Genomic DNA, 27994 nt, shown 5'->3' with positions numbered 1-27994 from the left:
AAATTAATGATGGATTGAGTTGAGCTGCTGTTTATACCAAAGATTTCAGCACTATGAACTTAACTTTCTGGATTGGTTATTTTCTTGTATCCTTCGCTTTGGGGGTTTGCTTCACATTTAGACTCCAAAATGTTGGGAGTTACAAGAAGGAATGGGCTTTGGATAGATGAATATTGCTCATATCTCAAACTACTTCAGGTTCAACCTCTTCAGTTTGGCACCCCCAGGACCTGACCGGTGCCAAAGGAGAGAATTTACTGAACCACAGGAGGTCAATATTGTCTAGCACAGGGGTCTGCAACTGAAATAGTGAGAAGAGCCATTTTTCCAAATTCAGTTACAAAATCAATCCTTCAAGAGGTGCAATGCACATGAATACAAGGCAGCCCTTAATAAATAACATCAAACTGTACTTTTTGTCACCCCTCTTTTAAGAACAGAGCTGTACACACACAATGATTCGTACCAATTAGAAAGCTAGGTTACCCCCATCACCAGGCTTTAGTTGCCTCAGCTCCCAAACCTGACCTCACATCCCCAGATTTAACCCCTCTGAACCCCAAACCCACCCCACACCTCCAGGCTTAACCCCTCTGAGCCTCATACTTTCCCCTCACATCCCCACGATTAACTTAACTCAGCACGTGCAGCTCCTCCGCAGCTGCTGCCACCTCCCCAACCACCCGCTGCTCCCTGCTGCCACCTCCTCCTTCTCAGCAGACTGCACATCCCCCCGCAGCTGTCTTGCTCGCTTCCCCTACACGCAGCGTGGGTGGCTCCCTGCTCTGCCGGCTTTCTTTTCCCAAGCTCCCCGACACAGTTGACCGCTCAGCAGCTCCAGAGACTGCCACTGCTTAAGCAAAAAAACTAAATTCAGTTGGTTTAATGGCAGGGTACTGAATTTAATTTTTTTGTTTAAGTGGCAGCAGCCTCCGGAGCTGCAAGAGGAGTCAGCAGCAGCAGCAGCGCTTGGAGTGGCAAATGGCTCCTTAAGGAGATGTATGTGGCTCCAGAGCCACAGGTTGCCAACCCCTGATCTAGCACTATTACCAACACTTTCGCTGCTTATTGGGAGCTCAGAAGACAGTTAGGGGTAAATGACAGCTAAATAACAGCCCAGAACACTGAGAGCCAGGGCTGGTGGCTTTAAACTAACTTTATGAGACCACGGAAAACTTGGCTACATCTGGCAAACTAAAATCATGCCAGATTACAGGAGTTGCCAGATGAGAGAGTTCTGGACTAGAGAGGTTCAACCTGTAGCTGCTAGCAGGAAGGATTGCTCGCTGGTTTGAGCATTGACCTACTAAGCCTGGGGTTGTGAGCTCAGCCCTTGAGGGGGCCATCTGGGGCAAACAGACAAAAAAAAATCTGCCAGGAATGGGGATAGGCCCTGCCATGAGTACAGGGGAACTGGACTCAATGACCTCTGAAGGTCCCCTCCAGCTCCACAAGATAGGTATGGTTAAGCTGGGTGCCCCTCCATCCCCCTGCTGTAGGTGTTTGGGTGAGGGATAGCTCAGTGATTTGAGGATTGGCTGGCCAAACCTGGCATTGTGAGCTCAATCGTTGAGGAGGCCATTTAGGGATTGGGGCAAATAGACATCAAGGAGGGTGCTTGGTCCTGCCAAGAGGGCAGGGGACTGGACTAGATGACCTCCCAAGGTCCCTTCCAGTTCTAGCAGATGTGTATCTCCAATTATAATTTTCTTTAATACTTCCCCTTAAAAATATTTCTATCCTGTCCCTCCAATGTCTTTTACAGGACAGTTGGCTTAAGAAGGCCACCTGACCACCTAACTCCTAAACATATGCAGGCGAAACTGACACACACTACAATGCTTTTCAGCTTTTGAAAGGAAGGAGGGAAGGCTATCTCAAAAGCAAACATTTTAAGGGGACAGGAGGCATCTACTTGACATAAATACTAAGTTCTGTCAACAACGGTGCACCAAACCAAGCTAGCTAAAACCTTTTAGCATAACCAACCATGCTTGACAGCTGGTTTTGAACAGTAGGGAACAATCAATTTTGATACCATTTTTCCAATATGGTTCAGGTTTACACTTAACACTTTTTGAAATGCAAACAGTTTGGTTGCAATTCCACATTAGGCAAATATTTGCTTTTTCAATATTTGGGCTGCAAACAAACTCAGCAATATCTGTAAAACAGATTACAAGATTTGGTGCTGGAAGCTCAAACGTTCTAGTCCCAGCTTTGTTACTGCCTGGGGTAAAAAATCACCTCTCCATCTGTTTCTCCATTGTTAAAGGAGGGCTATAACGCTTACTTACCACTCACAAGTATTGTGAAGATTACTCTAATGTCTGCACAACACTGTGGGGTAAGTAGTATGACAAAATGCCTCTTAGCAGGCTTCAAACAGTTTATAAACTTGATTATCAAATGCGTTGTAGGCATTTTGGGCCAGATACCCACTGACACTAAAGCTACTCTATGGCATTCTGGCAGTAATTTATGCCCATTTCAGGGCTCCTTGAATTTCCAGGGAAGTACAAATGGCCCTTAGAACAAATAAGAATGAGCGGTTAAATATGTGGATATTACCTGGGCCAGGACTGGGCCAGATCCTCAGTGCTGCAAAAGCCAAATAAATCTTAGGAACTTACGCAAGGCATAACAAATAAGTGACAGCGCTGGGACTGAAAATCAGAAGATTTTGCCTCCCTATGCTCTCAGATTACATCTCTCTATAGTCTTAACTATAGTATAGGAAATTCTCTTGTCTGGCACCAGTCAGGTCCAGAGGGTGCCAGACTAGAGAGGTTCAACTTGTATTTATGGCCACAGCCCCCATTTGCATGTAACACATCTCACACCCATGCACAAACTGATGCACAGGCTCTCACGCTACTGCCTGGCACTGACATTGGACTGGCTTTGAGCCCACAACCCTCCAATGTATCTATCTATTCTGCAGCCCAATTGTGTGCATTTCCTTCTCTGTCCTGAGAAAAACAAGCAAGAAATCCCAGAACCACAGGCATTGGTGACAAAACCCTCCCTGTTGCATTTGTGATGTACCATGACAGCCTGCCCAGCATCAGCACCCACACCTGGATTATTGACAGAGTCCAGCCCTGCTTCTGGCTGGGTGGTTCCCTGCCCCCAGCCCTCCCATACTGGCTTTTCTGACTTTACAGGATGACATTAGAATTAATGAACCAATATTTCAGTTCTCAGCTCCTCTGAGTCTTGTACTCATGTAGTAAAAAGTTATAATGATGTATGATTTATAGCAGCAATCGCTGATAATGTATCCATGCCCCACAGATGCTGGAAAAATTTGCAGATTGAGGCTGCCCAGCACCATTGTACTGTCTGTAAAATCCAGTGTAACCCACACATCTAGGGGTGTGGTTCACTGGCCCATGGAGCGGCACCTAGATCACTTCCACAGAGACAGACTGTCTCCTCTACTGACTTAGCTGAGAGCCAGCAGGCTTCCAGACCAAACACGAGTGGTTCTTGCACTGAGCTCCAGAGATCCCAAGTGCAAGCCTGCCTGTGGGTAGCTACCCCAGTTATGCCAGAGACCCCTCCAGGCTAGTGGGTGTGGCAGTGTTTCTAGTTGCAGCCCCTACGCACTGCCCAACCCTAAGGACTCATGGCTCTCGGCAGCGGTTGCGTGATAAAGTTCTGCACCTGCTAAGCTTCCCTATGATGATCCCCACACTGCCTGTTGCAGCAAGGGCTCTGCTGTTCCTTGCTGGCCGCCACGGCGCAGAGGGTGGGAGAAAGCTTCCCCCGTGCGCCGCGCCAGAGGGCGCCGTGCTGCTGTCGGGCGGGGAGGGGACCCCCGCCCCTCACACATCAGCGCCCCCTGCTCCCGGCTCTGCCCGCGGGGCGGGTGGGGGGAGGAAAACAAGAGCACGTTTCGCGGCCCAAGGCCAGCCCCGCCCCCCGGCCTCGCTCAGCCAATCCGAGGGGAGAGGGCGGCCCAGGAGCTGCCGGCGCGGGGCTGTGGGGCTGAACAGTCCGGGCGGAGCAGCTGGGCGCGTTCTGTCCGCTGCGGGGCACATGGCCTGGCTGACGGCAGCGCTCTCGCTGGGCACCGCTGCGGTAAGGAGAGGGCTCGGGCACCTCCTCGGCCCCGCCCTGGGGGGACACCTCCTGCTGCAGGGCTCCTGTGCGCGCCGGGGCAGGAGCGCTCCCCGGAGCTTGACCCCCTCCCCCCCACAGGGGCGGCGCTGGCTGCACACCAGGTCGGGCCCCCGGTGGGCGTGGGGCTCTTCCAGCTGTGGGTCAGCCCAGCCACCTCCCCCGCCCCCCGGCTCGATGGCTTCCAGTGCGCACCCCGCTTTGCCGGGATGCTTGTCCCGTGCATGCGCCGGCTGCCCTGTGGGACTAGCTCTGTGTGCCGGGAGCCGGGGGAGGACCCCCGGGTTTTGTGCGGCCCTAAGTCAGTGCGAGGGGTTGGGAACTGATGTGTCTGCGCCCTGAAGCGGCGGGTTCACCTTGGGCTCGGCGTGGTGTAAATAGCGCCCGCCGGGCACTGAGCGGTCGGTCGCGGGGCTCTTGTCGTGGCCGGGTTATTGCCGTTTTACAGGGCGCTGGCCGGGTGGGAGTAGGCAGGACGCACCGATTTGTCATTTATGGCACCCCGGGTTTGAAGTCAGGGGCGCCCAGGAGCGTTTGACCGATAGTTACCTCTTGCTCATACAAAGGGGGGGGGGAGAGGATAAGACAGTCTTCTGAGCATGCTCTGTCCTGCTCAACTACGTCCTGTGATTTGAAAACACATTTCCAGAAGAACATCACATCGTTCCAATTTATTAGGTAATGAGTTTTGTGTCTGGCCAGTCAGCTTTAACAGAAGGGAGCTATCCGGGGAGAAGATGGTGGGGTAAAGAAGGGAGGCGCTTCACAGTCCGGGACATGTAGGTCAGATTGATTGATTGCTTTCCATGGGAAGGTGTTTTTTTGCCTGTTGTGAAACAGAAGCAATTAGAAACCTCTGTGACAAAATTGGAAAATAAAACCATAGGCAACAGGTTGAAGGTGCAGGCAGCGTCTTTGTCACTCTGTTCATTTAAACGTTCATCCGATTAAAAGAGACTGTTATAAAGAAGCATAATGATGAGTTGCTTGATCTTTATCAGCTTATGTGCAAATATATTTGCATTGTTTAGTAACAATGCTTTTGTTAAAGAAAAAACATAACCACAGGATTTGACTCTATGCCTACTGGCATTAAGAATCAGGTTCTCTGTTTCGTGGACAGGCAAATGCTTCTGCCTTTTACTCCAGCGTAGGTTACAATTCTGCAAATCCGTACTCGGAGGAGTGGCCCTTGCCCACAGCAAGGAGTCCTGGAAGATAAAATTATAGAAATCTAGGCTGGAAGGGGCCTTGAGAAGTCATCAAGTCCAGTGTCCTGCTCAGAGGCAGGACCAAGGAAACTACGACTGCGGGTTCTCAGATTTCATTGTATGGTGACCAGGTCTGCCAATAGGTTGGTGGGGAGCAAAGGGGACAGTTGCCCCTGGGTTTGGTGTTTTATAGGGGACTAGAGCTCCAGCCAAAGTAGCAGCAGTGGTATATGGCGCTTTGGGCCCCTTCGAAGCACTGCTCTGGCTGCAGGTGGCTGTGTGTATGTAGGGGGCAGCGCTGAGGGCTGACTATCCTTGGTCTCTCCCCTTCCAGCATGTGTGATTGCCCCACACCCCCATGTGCTCAGAGGCCAGGGGTGCTGGTCAGCACCACTGATTGTGACTCTCTTTCGACGGAAATTACTACAAACCTCCAGAAGGGGGACTGAAGCCTGAGATTGCCAGAGCTTACTGCTTAGGGCAGGAGGGCCAAAGCGAAAGCCCCAGGGCTGCTGCCTGAGTCTGGGGACAGGAGGATATAAACTGAGCCCCACCACCCAGCACTGAAGCCTTCATGCTTTGGCTTCAGCCCTGGAAAGAGGAGCTTTCCAGAGCTGGCTTAGACTTGCTGGGACCCGGGGCAAAGCCAAAGGCTGAGCCCCACCGCCAAGGTCCCTTGCCGTTGGTGGTGGGGCTCAGCCTTTGACTTTGCCCCTGGGTTCCAGCAAATCTAAGCCAGCCCTAGGCACCTCAGTAAAATGGGTTCACCGCCTCAGTTCCCTTTAAGCAGGCTGTGTGGCCGCATGGCCACATAGCAGGACAGCAAAGGCTGCACAGGAGGGTGGAGGCACCCTTCCACCTTGCTGGAGCTGCCACAGCTGGAGAGAGGTGCTGTTCCTCTGGCCTGCCCCACCAGAACTGCTGCAGCTAAGGAGAGGCACCTCTCATCTAATTACAAGCTGCTGTGGTGAAGGAAGGCAGGCGTGAGCCTGCATCCCAAACCCTTATCTCCAACCCCATCCCACAGCTTGAAACTCCACCTGGAGCCTTCGCCCCCACCAACCTTCTACTGCAGCCCTGAGTCTCCTTCCACAACCCAAATCCTCATCCCTGACCCCACCCCAGCCCTCTGCCCCAGCCCCGAGTCTTCTCCCCCACACTGAATTCCTCAGCGCTGCCCAGTCAAACACCATCTCCATATTGATGCACCTAACAAAATTAATTCCACATGCAGTTGTAAAAATTTAGTAGGAGCACTGATTGTGTGTTACTTTGGGGTCCCAACCTGCAGTTGGTGAACCACTGGTCGAGACCATTCTTGACAGATGGTTGCCTAGGGGATGCATGGAGGAGGGTGCACAGGGAGCCACATGCACCCCCAGTGTCAGGCCTCTCCCACTCACCATCAGTACCATGCTGCTTCTGATGAGTTGGGGGGAGCAGGTCCTTCCTTTCTCCCACATGGCACAGCCCGAGGGCAGCATGAGCTTCCTGTCTCACGCTACTCTTCAGCTGCACTGCTCCAGGGGAGTGGGGGGCGGGGAACTGCCCTGTTCTCACCAGGAGTACTTCCGTTCTTCCACAGGAAGAGGTGGAGCAGAGGTGAGAGGGGCATGGGTAGGACATGGGCTGAGCAGGGCCATGTAGCTGGTGCCTCCTTGCAAATCCCCACACTGGTCACCTCTGTCTACCCTTATGGTTAGAAAGTTTTTTCCCCAGTATCTAGCCTAAAGCTCCCTTACTGCAGATTAAGGCCATTACTACTTCCCCAGGCTTCAGTGGATAAGGAGAATTGATGACCGTCCACTTTAAAACAGTTTAACGTATGAAACTACGACACTTTAACATATGAGAATACTGGTTTTAGGTTCCCCTCCACCTTCTTTTCTTAAGACTAACCAATCCTGCTCAGTTTTTTAAACGTTTCATCATAGGTCACTCAGTCTAACAAAATTTCACATTATCCTGCTCGTATTACATGCCGTTACTGTCAGACTGTTTAAGACATTTGGTAGGGTTTGTTAGATTTCTGGCCAGTTTACTTACTTCTGAGCATGGGTAAAACATCCCCTTCAGATTTCCAGAACTGTGAGTCATGTGTTTGCAACATTCAATGTTCAGTCTTCAAGAAGGGAAAAAAGCGACTCACGTTAGTGGGACAGTCTTGTGTGTGCTTGGGTGGCAGCATACATGCTTAGATTTTGGGAAACTACCGCTTTTGACTGCTGCACCCCACTTCTTTCTTATCTACCTTCTTCGACACAGGTAGGACTCTAACCATTAATTCTTGGAATGAAAGAAGACGTTTAATGAAATTTGTTGCCAATGGTAAGTTTGTGAAAAGTTCTCCTGTTTCGTATTCCTGTTTTCTAGAATGTTAGCAGTTCTGCTATGGCTGAGCCAAAGTCAGTGTGTGTTTCAGTGGATGAGGTGGTCTCAAGTGGTACAGATAACCAAGATGCTCGGTTGTTGAATGGACGCTTAAAAAAGGTGGACCACACACTAACAGAAGCCCATCGTTTCTCCTACCTACCCCGGAGACCAGCTGTGAACATTGAGTTTAAGGAACTGTCGTATTCTATCCAGGAAGGACCATGGTGGAGGAAGAAGGGTAAGGAAAATGAATATTTTTAGCAGAAATATTTAGAGAAATGGTCTTTATGTTCCCATGTGGGCTTTGGTGGTGAAGGGCAGTAGTATGCTGTATACAATGAAGCAAAGGCAGTAACGGGGGTGGGGGGGGGGGGTCCATCAAAGTATATCTCTGTGTTTTTTCTGAGGGCTGTCTCACAGCTACTTAATGCAATGACTCTTGGCATTTTCTCTGGTGAAAAATCTGCACAAGTATGCAGATAAATAGCTCGCTCAGTCTTAAAACTAAAGTGAAGTGTTTAACAATGAGTAAAGTGACTACTTGGCCTGGCCCTTAACATAAAGAGAAGGAGGTAGAGTGGGAACCAGAAGCCTTCCTCACCATCATCTCTCTCTACCTTGCTCAGGGGACTAGCACAGCAGCAGTCCTTGCTTTTGAGGGAGCTCAGGCAGTGCTCCTTGCTGGTAACTTTGGAGGTTCGGATCACCTCAGAATGTACAGAGGCTCTTCCCCACCTTTAAGTTCTAGGCAGGTGCACTGGGAAGCATGAGCTATGCCGGTCAGTTAGACACAGCTGCACATATACAGAGCCCTGGTGGGCAGTGAAGTCTGTCTGCACAGAGACATGGTGATCTGTATCCACAGACAGACTTTCCTGTCCACTCAGGGCTCTGCACACATGCTATCCTTGTATCCTAGTGAGCTGTGGACGAGGCTGTACCTTCTGAAACATAGTCCTTCCCAGAGTTCTTCATGGGCTGGCACAGTTCACAGCTGTTGTCCGCACAAGCCAGTGAGTAAATGCCACAATAGGAGCCTAAAAAACTCATTTGGGTTGTTAAGAGAGCTTGGCTGAAACAAGTAAAAACTATGATTAAAATTCATTCTATCTAAACTATTAACGCTGTGATCCTCTGGAGTTTATTGTTCAGATAAATTCCCTGTTGTTCTTAGAGAGAATTCCAAATTTAAATCTCACGGTCCAAGTAAATACAGTATTATGGGACTGCCAAGTCTGCCTAGCCTACAATCTCATGCGTTTCTGTCCTACGTATAGGGCAAAAGGAAAGCCATGTTTACCTAGCTAATAGAGTATAATGGCAAACAGTTAGCTTTTGAACTCTTTCTGAGGGGTGAGTGTTTCAGCAGGATAGTAGGCACTCAAGGTTGAGGGCAGACTTTCTTGTTTGAAAATCTAGCCCCCCAGTGTGTAGAAATGCCAGCTCATCCTCATCTCTTGGCTGCTTTATCATTCTTCTTATAGCATGAAAGTATATAGGAAGAAAACAAATCCATGTAGTTGGTGGTACTTGACACGTCCAGATCCTGAGAGATGCTGAGCATCTCCTTTTGATGTATGCGATGTATTCAGTACATCCCAGGACTTGGCTGCTACGTGAATTGTGAAGGGAGTGTTGGTCCTGCTGTATTTCATCCACTGGGTCCTGATCCTGCAAAGGAATCTGCTCACAAGGAGTGCCACTGAAGTCGAATAATGCTACTGCTGGCTTTGGGAGATCATGTGGCTATAAGGGCCTGCCTCCATGGATGCTTCCACAAGAGGCTCATTTTTGTAAGCCTGTTGGCCAGATGATATATCTCATTGAAATGAGGTACTACTTTGACAGATTCATGCTGAAGTAGTAGTGTTGTTAAATGTGGCTCCAAAGTTTGCCACAATTCATTCGTGTATACTGTCAGCAGCTGCTTATTTTATCTGTTATCCCATTATTGTTCTCCTGCTCTAAGACCATAAGTCCAAGTCAAGAAACATGAGCTCAGAGAGACCTGTATTTCCATTTCTTCCCAACAAATTGTGCTCATAGAGACAGTGGGTTGTTCAGACCACTTCAAAAGTAATGAGTAAAGTATAGGGTCAAAACCTGGCCCCAGTAAGGTCAATGGCGAAACTCTCATTAACTTCAGCGGGGCCAGGATTTCATCTTAATTCTTTACCTACTGTCTTACATATTCAAGCAATTATACATATTTAGTAACACATCCTTACAGTGCTTTGGAGGTACACAAATATTCTCCTCTCCATTTTGTGGATGCAGAAAAACTGTCAGAGTGGCTTGGCCTCTTCCTCTTTGCTTTGCACAATCCTGGTCTTTTGCATTTATGAAATATGGGGGTAAAATGGTAAAATTTCTCATCAACTTTGCATTCACTTAGTAAAGGGCTGCACAAGAGGCAAAGCAGAGAAGAATGAGATTCACTGCATTTTCTAGTGAAGTTTCGTTTTCTTCATATGAGTAATGGTCACTTTTGAAGGAACAAAAAGGACTTATCATATTCCCAGTAGCAGACACTTTTGGAAGGAACTTTATCTAACGGAAGATATTCAACTCTTTAAGGAGAGTTTCATGTACTTAAATTACATTTCCACAAGGAATTGTTTCCTATAAATTGGCATAGTTGCTTGCCTTGGTAGGGTACTTCTATTAATTGGAAATAACAAATGTGCTGTTGAGCCGTGCCCAAGACAAAAGTTAGTGAAATTTTATATAACACTTCCTGGTCTCAGTTTAGCTTTACCCATTGCTGGGTGTGTATCCATTGAGGTGAACTTGCCTCTGAACATTGTTTTATACAAAGTGTTGTGAGATAAACAGATTTCCCAGGCACTATCATGCCAACCTGGGTAGTTCACCAAGTTTTAATAATCTAGAAATGACTGAGTGAAGAAACTCCATGTAATCCCTGATCCTGTGAACACCTATGCCTGTGAGTATCTCCTACCCCACTGCTCACATAACTATGGTTACTTGTGCATACAGTGTCGAGGTCCTAATGTAGCTCATCCTGCACACACAGACACCCACCCACAATCATTGCTTCTCCTTCCCTCCCCTGAGTGAACCCTGATATTTACTTTTAACAATCTCTGATATTTTAAACAGTTTTTCTGTTCCCATGTAGATGTTCATGAGCACCTTTTGGGCAAACGAACAGCATCCTAACCAAACATGCTCAGATTTTTCCCTCTGGCTCTGTCGTTCCTGAGCACTTGTTTGCTTCTTGGCAATTCATTTTCATTTTTGCAGCAGCTGGTGCTACTAATATGCATTTGTTGCTAGCCCTAGGCAGGGGCAGTATACAACCATGATGTCGTCATCTTGATGTATGAAAGAGGGCTAAGTTCTGTGTGCACCTCTTTGCAGGGCAGCTACAAGGAGCCATTTGTTAGTCCTCAGGCCTGATGTTGGGCTTCCGCTTGCTTTTTTTTTTTAACCCTGATACAGCTTAGAGCAGCCTCAGAATTGCTCTAAAGTATGCCAGCTGCCAATGGGTCTCAAGGGTCATTATGCTAGTTAGGGACGACCAGAGCACCAAGACCTTCACTGCTTCCTCACAGCCCCATCCCCCTCCACCAGGGGCAGGCTCAGAGCACTGGTTTAAATAAAATAGCGACTACACTAGACAATCTAAAAATAGATAACGGAAGATCAAAAACTGAATAGTTTAATTGGTCACATATGAAAACACTAACCAAAAGAGCTACTTCTTTGCATCAGGTCAGTGATTTCTTTGCTAGAGTTTCTGCAAGATAGAACTGGCTTTGTGTAACAAACTAAACAGATGTGGGTACATTTTAAAAATAAGTTATGTGAGAAAAAATCCTGAGTCTGTTACCAGTTTTACTTCCGTTGAGAAACTAATGCACAACAAAGTTCCATAAGCTGTGTCTTGGCAGAGCAAAGACTGAATTCCAGACATAGCTGGCTCTGCTGCTTGTGGTTCCTCATGCTGGAGAGATTTTTTTACGGGCTAGATAGGTTGGGTTAAGTCTGTTTTTACATAAGACCTAGTGCACAGCAACTCACCTGCAGCCAATCCTCCCTCAGCGCACACCCCCACCAGGAAGAGTAAATGACTAATTAAAAAAGAAATCAGGCAAATGGCTGTCAAATCCACAAGATGAAAAGAACAGAAATTAATCTTTTCTTTCTAATTTCTTTGATTTCTAGTCAGTGTTAGGTGTCACTTGTAGCAACAATAGGTAAAAGATTTTTTTCAGATGTCAGTGTGGTTTTTCGTGTTAATGGTGTTTATTATCTAACTCAGCAAGTGTGTTGCTGTTTAGATTTTTATCTTCCTGCTTGGTTTTAATGAGAAATAATTAACACTGAGTGAATGTTCGTAAGTATGAGAGACTGTAGTTTCCATGCAAACAATATATAGAAGTTGAAGTTCTTAAACAAATCAACCTAAACGGTAAGTTAAAGTTAAGATTAAGACACAAACAAACAAAAGCGGGGGCAACTTGTGTCAATGCTGCCATTGTGTTCTGTGTCCAGCCATATTGTTCAAAGAAATCTATATGATATATATCATCACCTACCTTTTCTAAGGACCAATAAGAATTACAGCTCAGCAACACTTACCAATCAGAGAAAAGTAGTGTAAGGGCCCCAAACAATGTTCCCTCTAATCTTTTCCATCCATGTGCAGAATAAATGTGAGGATGGCTACCTTAAGTCGAGATGGTTCTTGTATTGATTTGTGTCTCAGCTTTAGCATCTGTTTTTAATAGATGTATTAATTTCATTTTCCTTTTTTGTTCGACAAACGGACTGTAGAATTAATCAGTTACTTTTACAAAGAGTTACACGACAAATGACAGACTCTTTAGAATGAGTGGAGTGCATCATTAAGAAATCCATCACGAGAGGGTCTTGCATAACTCTGGATCACATCAGTCCCTGAAGTAACTCCCTTTAAGTCAGTGGAATTGTGCTGTGTTTCCTGTAGGATGTGCAGTTGTGCAGCCCCTTGGGAGATCCAGATGCCAACCAGCTGCTTAGCAGAAGACCTAGAGCTAGGTTTTGTTTATACTGGTGGTGTGCATAGAAAAAAATACATTCAACACATGGATGGAAAATATTAGAGAACATTGATTGGGGCCCTTACACTAAGTTTCAGTCTAGTGCTATGTGAAATTAAATTGTTATGCCTAATCTGTCAGGTTTTCCAATTGAGATGTCAACTCTTCTGGCATTCCCCTCTCATTGAAAATCACCATAGAGAGTTAGGTTACGTTGGTAAAATTCATTGTATTTAGGATCAGATTGTGGCTAGCCTTGTGAAGTGAAAGGCATTGTTGCAGAGTATGCCCACCCCACGCCTGTTTGGGGCAGATCAGGGTTGTAATTACTACTGCAATTACAGGCTAGTCACCTATCCCTAGGCTGAGAACAGCAGTGGCTGGAGTCAATATGGCTGCCCTGGGGGTTCTGGGCTATACCACCTCATGGCCCCCATCAGCATAGCTGCTATTGGGATGAGGGCCATGTGGCCCAACAATCAGAGTAAGGGGCTGCCAAGGTAAGAGGACCTGGCCCTCTCTGGTCCACTGGGTCCTGGCCAGGGCCCTGTCAGCGCAAGCATGGTCACCACCCAGTCAGAAGGGATCCCACTGCAACACGCATGTTTTCCGTAGATAGGGGAGACCACTCGCTATTGTGTCTCCTGAAGCTAGGGTCCCTAGAGCCCACAGCATTAGCAGCTCCGTGGAATTCCAACTCTGGTTGGCAGGCCATAGGCAACAAGTCTCTGTTCTGTTTCTCGGGGTCTCTGGTTCCTACAGTCCAGTCCTAACACAGCTGCTGGATAGGCTCCTCTACCAAACATCCCCCTTGTCCTTCAGGGGTCAACCTGCAATGAGCTGAACTTCTCGCTTTTATACTGGAGGCAGCAGCTGGAGCATGGTTGGAGAGGTGGGACTTCTGCCACCTATGGGGTTAACACCACCCTTTGTTGATTAATGCAGGGTTACACACACCCTGTCGCAGGGAGGAAAATGTGATTTTTGCTGTCTCACTCTTGATGAACATGTGTATCTTTATTTATTTGCTTTTATAATGTGCTAAAATGGACATCTATCTATATACTTTAAGGCATGGGTGTCCAACCTTTTGGCTTGCCTGGGCTGCATTGAGTGAAGATAGTCTTGGGCCACGTACAAAATATATAATATAGTTAATGTATATAAACCACATAATAATGTTTATGATCTTGTGGGGCCACATTACTAGCTGGCCAGGGCCGCATGTGGCCTGTGGGCCGCAGGTTGAACATGCCTGCTTTAAGGCATCAATGACAGAAGATCCCATGGAAATATGACTCCAACATAACTCCTCAAAGGAGGTAGTGATAATTTGTTTGTTAGAAATCCCAAATACCTCAGGTTTTACTTTTCCTAGTACTTGTCAGTATTCATGGTTCATTAGACAATGTTTTAGTTGGACATTTATCTCCTCTTTCATTGTTTTCACTGTTGTAATAACTCATTTGCACCATGCTGAAATGCAGGGCTAGTAGAACTTGCTCTTGAGTAACCGAATAAAAATGGATTCTAGCCAGTCAAATATAACCTTCCTAAACACTGTATTTATATTGTGATTACACAAGCCAATAAATACATCCATACTCTGTAAAATATGTGATCATTAATTTCTGGTGCGTGTGCGTTCATATTTCAGTAATCCCTTTAAAAACAATTGACTCAAGAGAAACTGTCTTCCTCAAAAAGACTGTAACATGCTTGACCTTAAATTTATCAAGCAAAATAAAAGATCGTCCCCTTCCATGGGAGAAGCCTTTAGACAAGGGGCCAGTTCAATCAAATTTGGCCGATGGTGCCTGAAAGGGAAAGGTAGAATTTTTGTTAAGCTTTTAGGTTATTTTAATTTTTAATATTATCACCATCTGAGATAATGTCATTAGAGCATTGCGATAACTTATATTTCAGCTAAAAAGTACATATTATATAAGCTTTGTTCTTTAAGGTGGAAAGCTCAGGTGACTTAACCCACTATGAAAATGCTAAAATAGATTTAAACAGATTAGGTTAGAATTGGATTAGGGTTCTCTAATTCTGTGTGTGTGTGTGTGTGTGTGTGTGTGTGTGTGAGAGAGAGAGAGTTCTGTTAGAAATTCATTTAGATACATTGATTTGAAGAAAACGTTAATTTTTCTGTTTTTATGTTGCAACCCAGAAAGATTTCACTTTCTTGGTGACATTGTAAAAGCCAAATGATCAAAAATAGGATTTACCCTAATTTATTGGCTAATCCTGCTAGAGGAGTTAGAAAAAGCCTGTCCTTGTCATAGCAGGTGCACTGCAGTAGAGGTGCCGCATGAACTGTCTTTTTTTTTTTTTTCTCCTCTCTCTCGGTTACTGTCGGTCAGTGCACTATAGTAACCTCAGACCGTGACGTTGCAGCTAGAGGAAATGCAGTCTGATTGGCTGCTATATGTACTGTTGCTAAGATGAAAAGGAAAAAATGTAAAACAATAAGGACCGACACCCTTGGTGGGGATAGCTTTTGCTTTTCTCTGGAACAGATGGATTATATTCATCTGCTTTAGAATCTGCTTGATCAGATATTTGCATTCCAGATAGCAAAATGTCTTATTTAATATCTGTGTTAAATTCTACCAGTTAGACTGGTTTGCTCTAACTGCAGTATTAGTGAACAAGCTCCAGAGCTACATATTTTAAGGGTCCTTTTACTTTTTTTTTTCCATCAGCTGAAATTTCCCTGTGCCTAACGATATCAAAACTGTGTATTTTCATTTAACTAAATGACTCTTGAATTTTATTTTATTTTACCCAGTATGAGGGGCACACTGTTGTTAGCATTCATAGAGCCATGTGCGGATACCAGGTTGGTATCTTCATCTGCAGATGTGCATACCTGCAGATATAAAGTGGCTGTCTGGAAATTTGCAGTGTTGTATATACCTGTATCAGCATCCTTATTCCTATCTGCACAAATGAGCCACATGTATTGGCATGCACATCCGCAGATATAGATCAGTTATCTGTGGAATTGCAGGGCTTTACATATTTAAACTAATATAATGGTGTTAAAACGTACTGAGCAATCACAACTACTGTACTAAATTATGGCATTTTATGAGGTGACTCTTTTAAAAACCCCTAGTTATCCTCTTGCACGCATTTTCTTCAGTAGCAGATTTTGGGACAGATTCTGCTCAACTTAGTGGGCCAGATTCTGTGACTATTACTTGTTGTGTATATTTCACAAGTGGTCCTGTTGAAGTGAAAGGGACTGCTCATTTGATTTCAGGGGGATTGTGGAATAGGATACCCCTCAGTGTGAGTAAGGTTGGCAGAATCTTGCCTAATGGAGTTTAGCATAGAGTTTATTTGTGTGAGGCAGGTTAGTTGGATTGTAGTCTGTATTTTTCAAGCCTTTTTCCCCCTTTCTTTTTAAATAATGCTTGTTAAAACTCAGACTGGGTGTAACCTATTCTGTTCACTCTGAGTGACTTCTATTAGTGTGCTAAAATAAGAGGTTTTATAGTTTTTGCAAAATTCATGTCCAGGTATGAATTGTCCCAGAGCAATAACAGGAAAAATCAGTTGCTTAACAGAAATTTTGAAACAAGTAAAGTAGCGCTTCATTATGAGAGACCCTGAAAATGCAGAGACTCGGTATGTCTGCACCGCAAGCGACTGCCTGATTTGTGGTGCAGGTAGGCATATTTGTGTTGGCTTTAATAAAGCTAGAATGGGTAGCAGTAGCATCGTAGACATGGTGACAGAGGCATTTGTTCAGGTGACCAACCAGAGTACAAGCCCTTCAGGGGACGTTAATCTGTTGTTTTGTTAATCTATTGTAACAGGGCCCACTCACTTGTGAGCAGCCCTTGGTGGCAAAGGGGTGCTGCCCAAGGTCTTTGCCTGATGGTCTCCAAGGCTCTGGGGCTAGGATCTGATTATCCCTGTCCATAGTACTGTCAGTTCTTGTGTTCGGTTTGTGGCCGGTCTTCTGCTGCTGGGGCTGGACCTTGCCCAAGTCGAAGTTAAGCTTGCACTTGGAGCTGTCCAAAGTGCTGCTCTTCTTCCAGACTGCATAGACCTCTGCCTGGGTCAAGCTCCTGTGAGGAACTGACTGTCCCTAGCCCAGCAGCTTCTTTTCTATCAGCCTGCTGGGTCCTGATTGGCTACCATAGAGACAGACACTCTGCCCTGCTGGGAGGACCTCTCTTCTGCTCCCCTCACTGGGATCCGGTGAGATAAGGCCGCTGGCCTCTTGTTGAGCACTGGGGTTTAGTCCACCCCAGCATACCTGTACTAAAGCCTGTTCCACCACGTCTACGTTGCTGTACTAATAGGATTAAAGCCAGCATGCATACACCTACCTGTGCTGCAATCACACTGATTGCCAGGCGTCCCCTAGCAGCTCCGGTCAGCAGAGCTGACCGTACCATTAGAAGTCTGGTTGGCAATACATTGGAGGTAAGGCAGGCTCTCTGTCTGACCTGGTTTTGTGCAGCTTCTGGAAGCAGCTGGCACTTCTCTCTGGCTCCTTGGCAGAGGGGCAGCCAGTGAAGCACCGTACCACCACAGCAATTCCCATTGGCCAGTCACAGCAGCCAGTGGGAGCTGCGGAGGTGGCACCTGGGGGACAGTGCCTGCAGGGGCAGCATGCACTGGCTGCTTCTGGGAGCCGTATGGAGTCAGGTCAAGCAGGAGGCCTGCCTTAGTCACACAGCAGTGCTGATTGAGAGCTACGTGAGGTAAGCAGTGCCCAGCCAGAGCCCAAACCCCAAACCCCAGCCCCATCTCTAAACCTCCTCCTGCGTGCCAAGCCCCTTGGCCCCAGCCCTGCTCCAGATCCTGCGTCTCCAGCTAGAGCATTACTGCTTCTTGCCCACCCATGCCCTGGTCCAGAATCCCTCCTGCACTCTGAGTCGCTCATTTCTGGCCCTACCCTGGAGCTCTCATCCCCTCCTGCACCCAACCCCTGCCCTGACCCAGTGAAAGTGAGTGAGGACTGGGGACATCAAGAGATGGAGGAGGAAAGGCTAGACTGAGGGGGGGGTGGGGCTCCAGAGAGGGGACAGGGCAGGGATGGAGACTCTGCAAGGGGACAGGGACAGGAGGCGGAAGCAAGGGTCCTCGATTCTGTGCAGTTAGAAAGTTGGCAACCCGATCTTCACACGCAGTGCAGACAAACCTTTTAGGCTATTCTGTATTGTACTCATAGGGCCTGATTGCAGCTCATGTAAACATACCCAAGTAGCTTAGCTAGCTCCAGTACCGTAGCAGCATGGGCTGTACACGTTTCCCCACACCAAACCCGGGGTAATTACTTTCAGAGTTAGCTTATGCTAAAGCGCATATGGCTGTGTCTTCAGTGGTTGGGGACCTGCGCTAGCCAGACCGAAGCTAAGGTACGCCTGCTCGAGCTGCAGTCACACTGTATGATTGCAGTGCAGAAATAACTTTCTACTAGGCACAGCCAGGGACCCAATTATGCTCCAGTGCTGGATCTCCATGAGATAAATGGGATTGCCTAAGTGCTCCGGCCTCTTTCCACCCATCTGCTCCTTGCATCGGAGTCTTCCCCTCTCTGTGCATTATTATCTCAAAGATGAGCATTAGCTAGGCAAGAGAGCTGATCTCAAACTATGAACCAACACACAGGTATTTTCATATTTCTGTGTTCCACGGCAGAATTTGGCCCAGAGTGTAGAGAAGGTACTTTTGGTGAAGCATTTGAATGTGCTAGTCTGAGGATTAAGACTCCACCACTCTAACTGTAGATTGGTATTGTCCTTTCTAATGAAGTATGAGCTTTGTACACACATCCGCGGGTAGAATTTGGCCCAAGTAGTACAAATGTTTTTAATAGTGTGTTTATTTACCATTGTATTTGCATGTCATTTTGAAATGTACCTTCTAGTAAACATGGGATCTACCAAGTTTTATCTGAGACCAAAACTTTCATTTTCAGAGTAGTTTACTTGAATAGGGAGGTGAGACTGCAGGGTTCAGCCCTTATTCAGTAGGGAATGAAGTCTGCCACACTTACCGTCATGAACTAGTATTTTACTCAGCAGAGCGGCTGACTGATGTCAGTAGGACTACATTATAGTGGCAGATTCTGGCCTTGCAACCCTGTTAAGTTATAATGAGGAATTGTGCCTATAAAACTGCAGCACACATTTCTCTCACATCCCCATTTAAAAACCTGTGAAAATGTTCATTTGAAAATGAACATTTTCAGTAATATCTAAACCAGAATTTCAAAGGAGGAGCTAAGAAAAATCTATACACTACTTCAACTTTAGGCGGTGTATTAATAGGAGTTTAAAATGAGAGTACTACAAACTAAAAGCTAGTGGCTAAATCCAGAAGCTAATGTCTTTGAGGCAAAACTTGAATTTATTCAACAAAAATCCCCTAACAGCAGAGTACGGTACTTCAGGTTTCTGTAGCTAGCACATTTTAGCTGTACGTGAAGAAATAAAGTGACTTAATCTAACATAGTATTTAGATGGAAATAACTTCAGGGCTCAAATCAGCATGCTACATGGCAGACACTTGCCTAGTACTGTGCATGTTAGGAACAATCAATTGTTCTGTGCTCTAACATGGACATGAGAGATTATTTGTCTGCAGTTACAGTAGTGCATCTCAGTGGGGTGCAAAAATTGAAAGGAATTGTATTTTTTTAGACAAAATCAACACATGCATTTATGTATAACCGGAGACTTCAATGCAGAGTCTGATAGGAATTTTGTCTTTTCAGCTAACAAAAAAAAAAAAAAATTATGACAGTTACTCTAAAACTAACAAAGGGCTCTATTGTGAATGGAACTACGTGTTCATGCATGAAGGTAAAGGAAGTATCTCTGTTCTTTTGCTAACGTGTGGTCTATCTAGGCCTTGTAGGAGTAGGCAGGTGCTGCAAGGTTGTCTACTTCTCCAACAGTATGAGCATCATGGAGCATCTATGTATCATCCCCTACTTGGGGGGTAAAGGCATAATCCAGCATCATGGCATAGATATAAGGATCAGTAATCAATCCGTTTAAAACAAAACAGAAACAGCTCACTGGAACAAGTTTAAATTTAACTTTAAAAAAATCATCAAAACCCCCCAAACACGTATAAAAAATAGATTTTATCATTTCAATGAAAAAATTAATTTGTGTTTAGGTTTTTGTCCCTTCCCTTCAGTTTCAAATTAGAAGATGAGGAGAAAGGAGGAGGGTAAATGGTGGTATTCTTGGGGAGTGGCACTTTTCCTCACCGTTTTCCACCATGTATATTGAATTAATGAAAAGTGATTCTGTTTTGCAAACTGCGGAACAAATGATTTGTGACATTTTCAAAATCTTCACTGAAATTTGTTTTTTTTGGCCAGCTCTCTGGTTCACCCTCCTTGTGCCAAACAAGAAGACATTTAAAACATCACACGGGGGTAAAAGAGGTACAAGTGGCTTGAACCTAAGAGAAGAGACTTTTGAGAGGCTGTTGTTTCAGTAGCTGGTAATAAAAAAAGATTAAGAAGGTTATTCTGTGAAGATTATGTATGTATTTCTTTTCCCTTGGGCTCATTAATTATCAGGAGGCCTACCATAGTGTTCCATTGATAATGTATTCACAGGAATTTGATTGAGCCTAGATTCAATTAAGACACGTCTGAGCAAGAACAGCTCATTCATTAGGCAAACATATGGATTTTTTCTTTGTCTTTTGAAAAGGAACCTTTTTTTCTCACATAAAATATCAAAGATATATCAGCAAATACTATAAAACTAGTGTTTGCTAAATATTAGTAGTATGTTGATAAAATCAGAATACTTACTTGCAAATGACATGGTTGTTGATCCATAGCAATTTAAAGTCTCAAATTTTGTTGTTGTCAGTTGTCTGACCATTGTGGAAAGCTTTGTGGTTAAATTTAAGAGTTACTTTTTGTTCCCAGTCTTCCATTTTTTTTACTTGAAGTTATTCTAGCTTTCAGTATTTTTTTTTTTTTTTTTTTTCCCCCCCCCCCCCAGTTTTACCAGGAGAACTTGATAATTTACACAATACATTTGTCATGAGAAATTTGTGATGATGGCAAAGGAGTCTAAATCCTTTTAGGAAAACAGTATGTTAACTTATGTAACAGTGGAAGTGAATTAACCTCTTGTTTGTTCAATATTCATAATAAATAAATAAATAAATGGCAGAGACCATGAATTTGCAGGATAATTTACCATCTGCCTCTCATTTACTTTTTGCAGCCTACATCCTTTGTGTAAGAACTCTACTTTCTGTTTTACATGTTTAATTATAAACAACTCTTGTAATTATTCCTGAACATATCTTCTAAAGTACCGGAAAAGATGGAGCTATTAATAGTCAGGATCCTGGAAAATTAGGCTTATTTTCAGTCTTCACTTAACTTTCAAGACTAGATCTTAGGGTTCAAGCAAAGAGGTAGGAGCTTCAAAATAAATTCTGTGGTTATTTAAAATGGTCACAGAATTTGGAAAGAAGTTATTTTAAAGATGTTAATATTGTAAGCAAGGCTGTTGGGCCAAATTCTTCTCCGAATTACATGTGTGCCACATCCCCATGTGATCCGTTCAGCGAACAAGACTGCAGAGTTACAGCTTAGGTAATTTTACTTCATTTTATACGAGCACTGAGCCAACTGCTTCACTGAGTGCTTAAGGCGTGAAACAATAAAGTTTTGGGAATGTAGTGTGCTTAATCAGCAAGTAAATGTAGAATCGAAAGGAAGAGGGGTTAGCAGGTACGTACTTAATTAGAAAATTTGCATTGGCAGATTGGGGTTGGTATTGCATTTGGGTCAAAATGCCACTGACTTGAACTAACCCTTTTTACTGACTGACTATTCATGAAAATGAATATTGCGGCCCAGCTTTCTCTAAAAAGCTGTTTACATCAGTTGAGGTTGAAACTTGAAATTTGCTACGTGGGGTTTGTAGTCCTCTTACTCTCAGACAAATGAATGCCATTGGCTGTTATCGGAGAGCTTTGGGAGCCTCAGGACACAAGGGAAAGATCTGGTAAGTACAGCGCTGCGTGAAGGTTCAATTCATTTGTGGATGGGACAAGGATGGTGTTTGGTCCTGGACCATGTCTAATTCTTTGACTGTGTAAATTTGCATTAGGTTGATATTAACATCCAAATTCCATTCTGAATGTCAGCTAGATTTCAAATTTCAATTCCCAGTAAGTTTGATAGAGCTGCTCAGATACAGGTAGCAAGAATTGTGAATAATGGGAATTTAAAGAAAAACATTTTACTTGCTAATACAGGTTCACCCTCCCTCTTCCGGCTCTCTCAGGATTTGAGCAGTCCTGGACTGGGGTGGTCAATTCTGCTCCTGCTTGTAGCCTCAGCCCCTGTTACTGGGCTCCCTTCCCTGTTGTTGCCACAGCTTTCTCACCCCCTCTCCCCCCACCAGCAGGCTCCCCAGCCTTCTTTACAGCAGCTTCCTGCCTGGCCCCACCCATAGCTTCCCATGCAGCCCCTGCAATGAGCTGCCATGAGCCTGCGCTGCCAGCTTAGCAGCCTGGGCAACTGCTCCCTGCTCTGCTCCTGGCCTGGGCTCCTTGGCTGCTGCCCGCTGCCATGTTGCCACCAGAGACCAGCTCTGTCTGCCCTGCCCTGGGCCTCTACCACTGGTCTTGCTGTCGTCATCCTCCTCCTAGCCCTGGGACTCTTTTGGTCCTGCAAGATCCGTGGTCCTGTTAGACTACGGATGTTGCTGGATGAGAAAATGCTGGATTTGGGAGTTTAACTTCTAGCTGACATGGGTTTCCTTAAGCTTTCGCTAAAATAAATAACCAGTGTGGATCAGGGACCTAAGGCAATACCAACTGAAGGGAATGGAAAGTCTCCCATTGAATTAAGTGGGCACTGGGTTAGATTTTAAGTGTGAAAAATTTCAGCCCTGAGTTTGTTTCGAATAATGGTGAACAGCAGCAAACTGGACAATAGAATTTTTGCCATTTCTACTATACTAGAACAGGTTCTAATATCCAAGACGGTGAGCTAGTGCTATGTGTGAGTTATTGTATTAGCAATTAGAATAAGCAATAGTATTTTACCTTCTTGGAGAATGTTTGCCATTCGATTTGAGCGTTACATAACCATAGCCTTACATGTCAAAGGCGAAAGTGTTACTGAGCTGAAGCAGCCATAAATCATTGAATCCTGTAGTTCAATATTATTTTACATTTCTACGGTGTGATTGCATCCAATAGCAGGACAACATTGGGGAAGTAAAAGAACCATGGAGTTGGGTACTTTGCACCATTTTATGTAATTTTTTTTTTTTTTTTTTAATTCTTTGCTCTCCAAACCATGCATGAATGTCAGTTTGCTGAATTCCAAGTACTGCAAACGTTCAGGGTACAAAAGCGCATGCCAAACCTGATCAGTCTTGTTTGTTTGAGTCTCAGTGGCAACTTTTGAATAGTTGGAATAAATCAACGGAATAAATTATCTGAGGTGTGGCAATAGAAAATGCTTTGACTTTAATGAACAAGACAAACGTGGGAGTCAGCCTGTGATTCAGCTCAGACATTCATGCTGTACCATTTTAGATTGAGTTATAATCTGGATTTATGCTGTACCATTTTAGATTAAGAGTTATCATCTGGATTCATTGCAGATGAATTTGATCCACCATGACATGTTTGTAACGAACAGTTGAGAATATCTTCTCATGAATGACTATTCTGGACCAAATTTGTCCCTAATATAAACCTACTGAAGCCAATAGAGTTTGCTCAGGAAAGAATTTGGCCTACCTACTGAAAAGCTGACTTCTTCATTCGTTAGTGTGCCCTGATATTTAAAAGTTCAGGTACATTAATATCAGCCAGTTCAGTCAGGTTTACAGTCCATCATGATAAATCATAAGGTGCTTTACTCAGAGGGTCAGACAATGCAATTTGCAGGGCCAGGAAAGAATTCAGCCTAGCTTGGTGATAAGCCAAAGAACAGCAGTTTCCTAGAAACAGGAAGAGAATTTACAGTAACACAGTCAATGGACAGTGGGGCTCAGGACTGGAAGAACAGGGTGATTAGACTGTGAATTCTTTGGTGTAGGCATTATTTTGTATTTTTTTATACAGTGCTTAAAATTGGGACTGAATTTGACTGAGGTATGTTGGCATTAATGGTAGTCCATCAATCCGATGATGACAAACCTGTGCAGATCATCTGTTGTTGGTCTCATGGTGTGCCCTCTGGTGACTGTATTAGCCAATTCTAGAGGTGCACATTTTGCCTCAGATGGTGCATGGAAAGTTTGCAATCTGTGGGGTGTGCATTGCTGATGCTCTGAGACATCATTCACGTTCCTCTTGTAGATGCCAGTGGCGATCTTTCTCAAAGGCAAGGCAGGTATTTCTGACTGTTGCACACCACTGTGTTCTGTCACTGGCGGCGTCCTCAAGGTCCCTAGGTTTGATACTGCTGTACTGCAGATTGGTTTTGATGGTATCGTTGTAGCGTTTCTGTGGACGACCTATACGCCAGATGCCCTGGGAGAGTTCACCATACAGAAGCTGGCGAGGGATTCTGTTGGCATCCATGCGGCTGCCATGACCGGTCCAACGTAGTTGTGACTTCATAATCATCATTTTGATGCTTGTCATCTGGGCTCTTTTGAGGACCTCAAGATTGGGCACTTTGTCTTGCCGGTGGATTTTCATGATGTTACGGAGGCAGTGCATGTGGAATGCTTCGAGCTGCTTGATGTGACGCCTATATAGTATCCATGTTTCGCACCCATGCAAAAGAGGTGAGAGAACAACAGCTCTGTACACAAGCAGTTTTGTTGACATCCAGATGTTATGGTGGTTTAGAACTTTGACACGCAGACAGCCAAGTGCCTGGCTCGCTTTGGATATTCGTGCGTTGATCTCGTTATCCAGTGATCCATCACTGGATATGACACTACCCAGGTATTTAAAGTTCTCCACTACTTTAAGCTGAGTGCCACCAATGGAGATACTCGGGACAGGAGCATTTGATCCAGGTGCAGGTTGATGGAGAACTTCTGTCTTTTTGAGGCTGACAGTTAGTCCGAAAAGTTGCAAGGCCTCAGCAAACTTGTTGACAACGTGCTGAAGATCGTTTTCAGTGTGAGCCATAAGGGCACAGTCGTCGGCAAAGAGTGCCTCAGAAAGGAGTTTCTGCACGGTCTTCGTCTTTGCATTCAGGTGACAGAGGTCAAAAAGTGAACCATCATGCCGGTATTTCAAGTTTATACTTCGGTCCAGATCTTTCATTGCATGGTTAAGGATGCATGCAAAGAACAGCTTAAATAAGACAGGAGCGAGAACACATCCTTGTTTTGTGCCGTTGGTGATGTTGAAGGGGGCTGATGTGGCTCCATCAGACAGTACTTCGCCTGTCACCTCGTCATGGAAAAGGCGTATAATCTGGACAAATTTTCTTGGGCAGCCAAGTCGTATTGGAATGGCCCAAAGGGCTTTCCCGTTGATGGTATCAAATGCCTTTGTCAGATCTATGAAGACAGCATAGAGGTGCATGTTCTGTTCAATGCACTTCTCTTGCATTTGTCTGACAGCAAACACCGTATCGGCTGTGCTCCGGCCAGGTCGAAAACCGCGTTGACTTTCAGGTAGATCTGCCTTGGAAATACTGGCTATTAGGCGGTTCAAGATGATGTGGGCGATGATCCTCCCTCCAACAGACAGGAGGGATATGCCTCCGTAGTTTCCGCATTCTGCTTTGCTGCCTTTGTTCTTGAAAAGGGAGACAATAATAGCATCACGGAGGTCCTGTGGTATGTTTTCATCCTCCCAAATGCTGATGATCACGCTATGAAACACTGCTAGTGCTGCTGGACTTGCTGCTCTGCTGGTATCCCATCTTTTTTTTTATTGCAGTAATGTTGGCATTACTGTAGTAAAAATAGTAGACCGGTATAAGCTGAAAACAAATATCTACAGACTATCACCACTCCTAGATTGATTTACAGCCAATCATATAACTGAGGGAGAACCTATTTAAAAGTAGTTTTGGTGGTCTTGCACATTTCTTCACCCAGCATGACTCTCATAATAGGAGGCACACAAGTTGAAAAAATTATCTAGCATTGTTTAGAAAATGTTGTGATCCAGTGAAAGAATTAATGTGCTGTGTGTTTTGTCATTATCCAAATTGTTACTAGCTCATCTCTTTGCTTGACTAGTGAAATCTTGCCTAAAAAAAAAAAATGAAAAGTACAGCTGGTATGTTCCCTACTTAAGCACTGTACTCACAAACATTCAAGAGTGCCGTGAACAGACGCTAAAATTTCCATTCCTTTTCTTTCCTTTCACGTGTGTGTATATATAGCAACATTTGCTATAACAGCATTAAATTTCATTCTTCAACATATTAGGCAAAAACATTGTTAATATCAGTAATGGCTGCACATGTATGAAAATGTGATTCATATAGTTGCGTATTAATTTTTCTTCCACTTTAATAACAATGTCGTTTGTTTATATTTAAGTACATTAGTCACTTTGGAGAAATTGGGGAGCAGTTATACTTAAGACAGTGGACAGATTACTCCCCTATACAACTCAGTTCCACATTGGAAATACTGTAAGTTTCAACTCAACACTTCTTAGGCTAGTTCTACACTAAAGTGGAAGGTCGAATTGATATATGCAACTCCAGCTCTGTTAATTATGTAGCTGGAGTCAACGTACCTTAATTTGAGCTTCTGCTTCATCTCCACTGGGGGAGGTCAATGGGAGTAAATATCCTTATCCCCTTCTCTTACTCCTAGCAAGGGGCAGGAGTTCCTGCACCAACACAGTCACCCTGTGAGTTCAATTTAGAGTGCCCCTGCCAGGTACGGTAAGTCGAACTCCAGGAGAGTGAGCAGAGCAGTGCCGAGCTACCCTGGAGTGAAGACATGCCCTTAAATGAGGGGTTTCCTTCATCCTTGGCTCTCGACAGATCACCTGAGGGGATTTTTGCCACTTTCTTTGTTATTTGGCCTTCTCAACTCCACAGCTCCAATAGGAGTCTTTGGGCCAGATCTTCAGCTGTTGGAAACTGGCGGCGCTCCATTAACTTGAGCAGAATTATGCTGATTTACACCAACTGGAGATTAAGTTCTGAGAGTTGGTGTGGCTGTTACAGTGATTTGCTTGGATTTCAGGTTGATTTGAGTGTTCATGTTGCTTCATCTGATAATTTACTTGACTTTTAATGATTGTGCTCTGAAGAGAACTATTAGAGCAAACTTAATGCCAAGTTAAACTCTTTGGTAGGGTGGATAATAGGTAGTATGAACGCAAGGCAGCTTTAACATAAATGAGTCCTATGACAAAACTATGGTGTCAGAACATAGCGTTCTTTTGAGAAAATGCAAGTTGCATTTTTTGGTAAAATTTATCCTGTCCATATTACCCCCACATGACATGGGGTCATGATAAGTGAACAGGCAGCACTGGTCTCTGGAAAAACAAGGATTCTTAGGGATACAGGATTGCAAAGCTGATCTGGTCAGAAAGAAACAGGAAGACCCAAAATTCCCTCTGTATGAATTTGCCTCTTGCAAAGGATGTATTTAACAAAACAAGAGTAAAGAAGAGTACTTCCGTCTGCAAGTGTTTTTTGATGGTCTTCCAGTTGCAAGGGAAGCATCTCTTTCTATCGTTAATTCTAGTGTTTCTTAGCAGATGAGCCCGCCAGCATACAATGCAGTGCTATTCACAGCTCCCTTCCCCATGCCACACAACCCCAATGAAAGTCAAGAGAATGCTACAAGAATTCCTGGGAGGAAGTGAAAAAGCAGACCACCTAAATCATTCTGGATAGGAATAAAGAACTGTTATGTTGCCCAAAAAGCATAATTTCATTGTCATTTGATTTTAAAAAAAAATGTATTGCTGGTTATGTTTCTTAAAACCAGTTCAGGAAAATAGCTTTCCACTAGATGATTGTAGGATAAAATATGGAGATGATTACTTCATAAATCAATAAAATGTCATAATAAGCCTGTAATTCCCAGAGGCAATTTGGAGTATAATGGCCAAGATCTTCCAAAATGATTAGTGATCCTGGTGAATTTGCCAGTCCAACCTGAGATAATTTGAAGGGTCCATTTTCCAGAAAGTGGGTGTCAATGTTCCCTCTAATTTTTCCTGTCCATGTGTGGAATACATTTTATGTGCACTGAGGTACGTGCAGTTGTCTACCACCAGTAGAAACACATATTGCTGACTGTGGGTACT

The 27994-nt window shown here is 44.6% G+C and overlaps 1 protein-coding gene across 2 annotated transcripts in view; it reads left to right on the top strand.

The window, feature by feature from the left end:
- Positions 1-4006: 4006 nt before the first annotated feature.
- Positions 4007-27994, top strand: part of ABCG1 (ATP binding cassette subfamily G member 1) — an 83085-nt gene continuing 59097 nt past the window's right edge. For both annotated transcript variants that reach the window (XM_074995664.1, XM_074995673.1), the window contains exons 1-2: positions 4007-4086; positions 7710-7947. In XM_074995664.1, coding sequence (XP_074851765.1) covers positions 4045-4086; positions 7710-7947 — 280 coding nt within the window. In that variant the 5' untranslated portion in view covers positions 4007-4044. The remainder of the gene's footprint in view (positions 4087-7709; positions 7948-27994) is intronic.

The sequence above is a fragment of the Carettochelys insculpta genome, chromosome 1, assembly GCF_033958435.1.
Source record: "Carettochelys insculpta isolate YL-2023 chromosome 1, ASM3395843v1, whole genome shotgun sequence".
In the NCBI taxonomy this organism is placed as follows: Eukaryota; Metazoa; Chordata; order Testudines; family Carettochelyidae; genus Carettochelys; species Carettochelys insculpta.
Note: the sequence above shows the minus strand (reverse complement) of the source record. Positions and strands in the feature narration are given on the sequence as shown.